At 38.1% G+C, this 4723-nt stretch overlaps 1 protein-coding gene across 1 annotated transcript; it reads left to right on the top strand.

Moving 5' to 3' along the window:
- Window positions 1-2448: 2448 nt before the first annotated feature.
- Window positions 2449-4723, top strand: LOC127421347 (homeobox protein Dlx6a). The gene is made up of 3 exons (XM_051664366.1): window positions 2449-2977; window positions 3589-3782; window positions 4059-4723. The coding sequence occupies exons 1-3, from the start codon at window positions 2671-2673 to the stop codon at window positions 4296-4298; spliced, it is 741 nt and encodes a 246-aa protein (XP_051520326.1). The 5' UTR covers window positions 2449-2670; the 3' UTR covers window positions 4299-4723.

Raw genomic sequence — 4723 nt, 5'->3', positions numbered from 1 at the left:
TGCACTCGAGCGCCGTCATGTCCACACAGATCCTCTTCTGTCTCTTTGACAGGATGTAATATGATGCTTATAGATACAGTTACACACAATATTCTTTTTATTCTTTACTATTATTATTATTATGCTGAAATAACGCATTTATAATACATTTATTATTATTATTATTATTATTATTATTATTATTATTATTATTATTATTATTATTATTATGCTGAAATAACGCATTTATAAAACAAAAATTAAAATGTACTCTTAATTTTATGCTTTGTATCCGACAAAATGTCATGTTTTAGGGACAATTAATTTTTCTAATTCTATTGTTTTATTTAATTTATTTTACTATTATTATTATTATTATTATTATTATTATTATTATTATTATTATTATTATTTTCAGAATAATAAAGACGTCCGCAGAAGCCCCTGGGGAATTTTAGAGGCGCTAAAGAATTTTTTGCGTTGTTATAAATCAAGCATTTTAGCCCATTTTTTCTCCCATAAAACTTGGAAAACAATGACTCACAGCACACAGTACAATTAAAACAGCATGTTTAATTGACATACATGATCGAGTTATGCTGAAACAAATACTGTGCGTTTGCAGAATCTTGTCAATTAACGTCCTCCTATCAAATGCTTCTGCGTTTATATTGATCAGTCCCTAGATTCTATATTTATGTCCTTTATTGTCTAGAAAGATTAACTGTCAACGCAGGTGAAGAAAACCATTTTGTAGACATTTAACCATGACGTCTCGATCAGTTAAGCACGTATAATGCCAACGAGAAAGCATAATTGGAAGTTTTGTTTGTACCATGCCAAGGTTATTAAATAATATCTGGTCCTGCTCTCACTGCTTGACAAAATCTTCAGACTGGTTGTGTACATTCGGTTCCGAGCAAGCAGAAAGTCCCATAATCATTCAAATTCATGCTCACTAATATTTACTCATCCAACAAATGCATTTATGCAAATATTCAGACGTTTTCAGACTAAAACATTCAGAGAGAGAGAGAGAGAGAGAGAGAGAGAGAGAGAGAGAGAGAGAGAGAGAAAACATTACAACATTCAGGAACATTTTAACTGTTAAAACAAAACATAATGGTATATAAAGGCAACATTACACCTTACCTCGCACAGTTCTTTTAAAGAGAGATTATTTGATTTCTTGGCAATAGGAAAAAAAAAAAAATCCAGATGCTGAAGTGTGTCAGAGCGACCAGCTGCTTTATGTCTCTCCTAAATTCAGTCCACCACGGAAAATGGTTGTCTACGCCGGTTGTTCACCCTTAAATCCGGCAAAGTAAATAACATGCCTTGTAATAATAGCAAGGTACGCAGTTCTTGTTACAGAAAGGGAGAACATTGAAACTAAATGCTGCATTTAAGGCTACCATTTTTGATAAGAGGATAATTGAGGCGACACTGGTGTATAATTAGCGGATAATTTATGCTATATCCACTTTTAATCCACCTCGCAAAATAAATAAGGTCCATAATCATTACAGGCGAATTGTTCTTAATTTTATAGCTGCATTCTGAATACAGTGTAATGGATAATCAAAGAGGATTTGGATATAACTGATTGCGACCATAATTGCTTTTGTATTACCATTTATAGTACATGTATGCCACTGTTGGCCACATCATGAGGAAACGCGTTGTCTATAAAATAAAAATGGTGTGAAATGAGAATGGAGAAAGTGGTGCAGTGGGGTATATTTACATCGTGGTTTATAATGTAATCGCGATTTGCCAAACCACAAACTGCACTCGTAATTTGCATATATTTTCAACTGACTGGCTCCTGATTACTAGGAAAGGCTGTCGCTAACCCGAGCCTTTCAGTGACTGGGGCTTAATTAAACCAGACCATGTCAGGCGAGTTTAAAGCTATTTGGTAGTGCAGGCTGACGACTTTCGTGCATTATTATCCGCTTTTATAGACTATTTTTACCCTCTATATATTTTATTCTATATGTTACTTCATGCTGTCTGTTTATTCTGTGTGGTTTTTGTTTTTATTCTATTATTTAAATGTTGTGGTGTCTGCTGTTTTATACATGCAATTATAGATCAACGTGCCCTTATATAGTACATATAGCAATATAGCTACATTAGTCTAACATTGATTCGATTTGTGCAATTGTTGTGCGGTTACAAGGCATTTGCAAAATCCACTGTGGCATTTAGTTTTGAACTTATTAAGATTAATTACTCCTACTTTGTCCCCGGAGTCCTATATTTCTGTGAATATCTGAAGGATATCATATCCCACCATTATTATTCTCCAAATGGTTATGGCTTCGGTGGGAGCTGTTAAGGTAGGTTAACTCACTGTGAAGTCTCAGCTAAAGCAGAGAACTGATGACGTTAGGTTGAATGACCAATCGGAAGGCGCTGCCCTTTGGAGACAAACCATTTTACTTGTAGTAGCTGCATCAAGTCTGGAAGCAAGGACTCAAATTTAACAGAATCCACCTTAAAATCTCTGCCTTTACTCAAGCCCACCTTCCACCATACCGCGTGAGAATTACAGGAGAAAAAAAGAAAAATTGTGGAGGTAATAACGCAATATCTCCTAACCAAGGAGAGAAAGAAACGAGCACAACGAAAGGACTCATTTGGACTTCAGAGATAGCGGTAAGTGCTCTCAAAGCAGAAAATTTGATGATGACCATGACTACGATGGCTGACGGTCTGGAGGCTCAAGACTCGTCAAAATCGGCTTTCATGGAGTTTGGACAGCAATCGCACTCACAACAGAGCTCCCCGTCGATGGCCGCCAGCCATTATCCGCTCCACTGTCTTCATTCCGGGGCTCATCATCATCAGCACGACAGCTCACCGTACTCCGGCTCGAACTCCTATAACAGGTCGCTACCTTACTCCTATGTAAGCCATCCCCAACACAGTCCATACCTGCCGTCCTACCACAGTAACGCCACCGGAGCACAGACCAGGTTAGACGCCACAGGTAAGCGTATTTTACATGCCTATGCTACAGATGTGTTTTCGTTGTTGAACTAGACGTTTAAAACAAACCTACGCATGTGATGTTTTACTGATTATTTACAACCTCGATAAATCCGTAATGTAACAAATACTAATCGATTAGACATTACATGCATTAGCCAAGTTCTTGTTTAAGGCACGCTTAGTGCGCCTTTTGTTCTCTTGTCTCGATATGCTCCGTATATCTCGTGCAATTCGCCCTAGTATGTCAGCAATAACGGTGTTCTCCTCTAAATGATTTACTGCGTTCCGCCACTGATTCTACCTACCGTTACAAATTATAATTAGCATCTAATTGTCTCTGTTTCGACATGTCACTTCATTGCAATTTCCTAAATATGACAGACAATGTAATGATGTTATAGAGTGCTTGACAAAAATACATTACAGACGAGTGTATAGCCTATGTGTTTGTTTGTGCGTCATTTAAAAAAAAAACATTTCACATTTTAAAATTCAGAACAGACTTATAGAGCGATTGTTTACTTGGGAATGATTGCTATAGAATTCTTCGAATGATTGTTTACTTTTGAAAAACATTCCACAATATTCACCAAACGATACCCTTCTCAGAACAGCAGAAGACAACAGTGATTGAAAATGGAGAAATACGTTTCAACGGAAAAGGCAAGAAGATCAGAAAACCGAGGACGATTTATTCAAGTTTGCAGCTTCAGGCATTAAATCACCGTTTCCAGCAGACTCAGTACCTGGCGTTACCAGAGCGCGCAGAATTGGCTGCCTCTCTCGGGCTCACGCAAACACAGGTGAGATGTACATAGTCATTTGTGGCTTTTGGCAAAGTAGCAACCTAGGACTAACGATCTAGCTATTATATCAAGTTTTTGTTTCTTTTTTTAAATGGTGGACCTAGTAAATAACGAATGAGTAAATAATCCAAATCTAGCAATAGTTTGGGGGAGTTTCTTTTTCGTGAGTAGAAAGTTCTGAGTAAAGCATAGAGACTCATTAAACGCGATTTTACATTAGACACCGGCTTTACATTTCAACGAAGCAACCTAACTTATTTATGTGTCTTTCAGGTAAAGATATGGTTTCAAAACAAAAGGTCCAAGTTCAAGAAGTTGTTGAAACAAGGCAGTAACCCTCATGAAAGTGACCCTTTACCTGGCTCCATCGTTCTGTCCCCGCGCTCTCCAGCCATTCCTCCTATCTGGGACGTCTCAGCATCCTCCAAAGGAGTAAACATGTCTGCTAACAGCTACATGCCCGGCTACTCACACTGGTACTCCTCGCCTCATCAGGACGCCATGCAGAGATAGGCTACGAACCTGTTTAGGCCAGAGGCCTTGATGTTGACAACCTGTCTTCGCCAATTCACGTGCGCTAGGACACACATTGTGATCGCTTCAAATACCTGATAGAGAACTATAGGCTACTATTAGGCCGACGATTTTTTTTTAAGGGTGAAGACATCTGATTTGGCGATCTGAACGTGCGACAATGGAACTGACTATCTGAACTCTTCAAACGGATTGTTTAAAAATCGGTTCACATGTTTGACTTGTAATCAAACACACTAACACACACATACACAAACACACACACACACACATCGCCAACATGAAACTGGGACAAGAACCGATACGTTGTGTCACAAGCACGACGCTTCAGTCGCATTTGAAAACGAACTCAAACCTGCATAGATGTTTCTGATCATGCAAAAGCAGTTTGATTGTAAATATAC

This window comes from Myxocyprinus asiaticus, chromosome 30 (genome assembly GCF_019703515.2).
Source record: "Myxocyprinus asiaticus isolate MX2 ecotype Aquarium Trade chromosome 30, UBuf_Myxa_2, whole genome shotgun sequence".
Taxonomy (NCBI): Eukaryota; Metazoa; Chordata; class Actinopteri; order Cypriniformes; family Catostomidae; genus Myxocyprinus; species Myxocyprinus asiaticus.
Note: the sequence above shows the minus strand (reverse complement) of the source record. Positions and strands in the feature narration are given on the sequence as shown.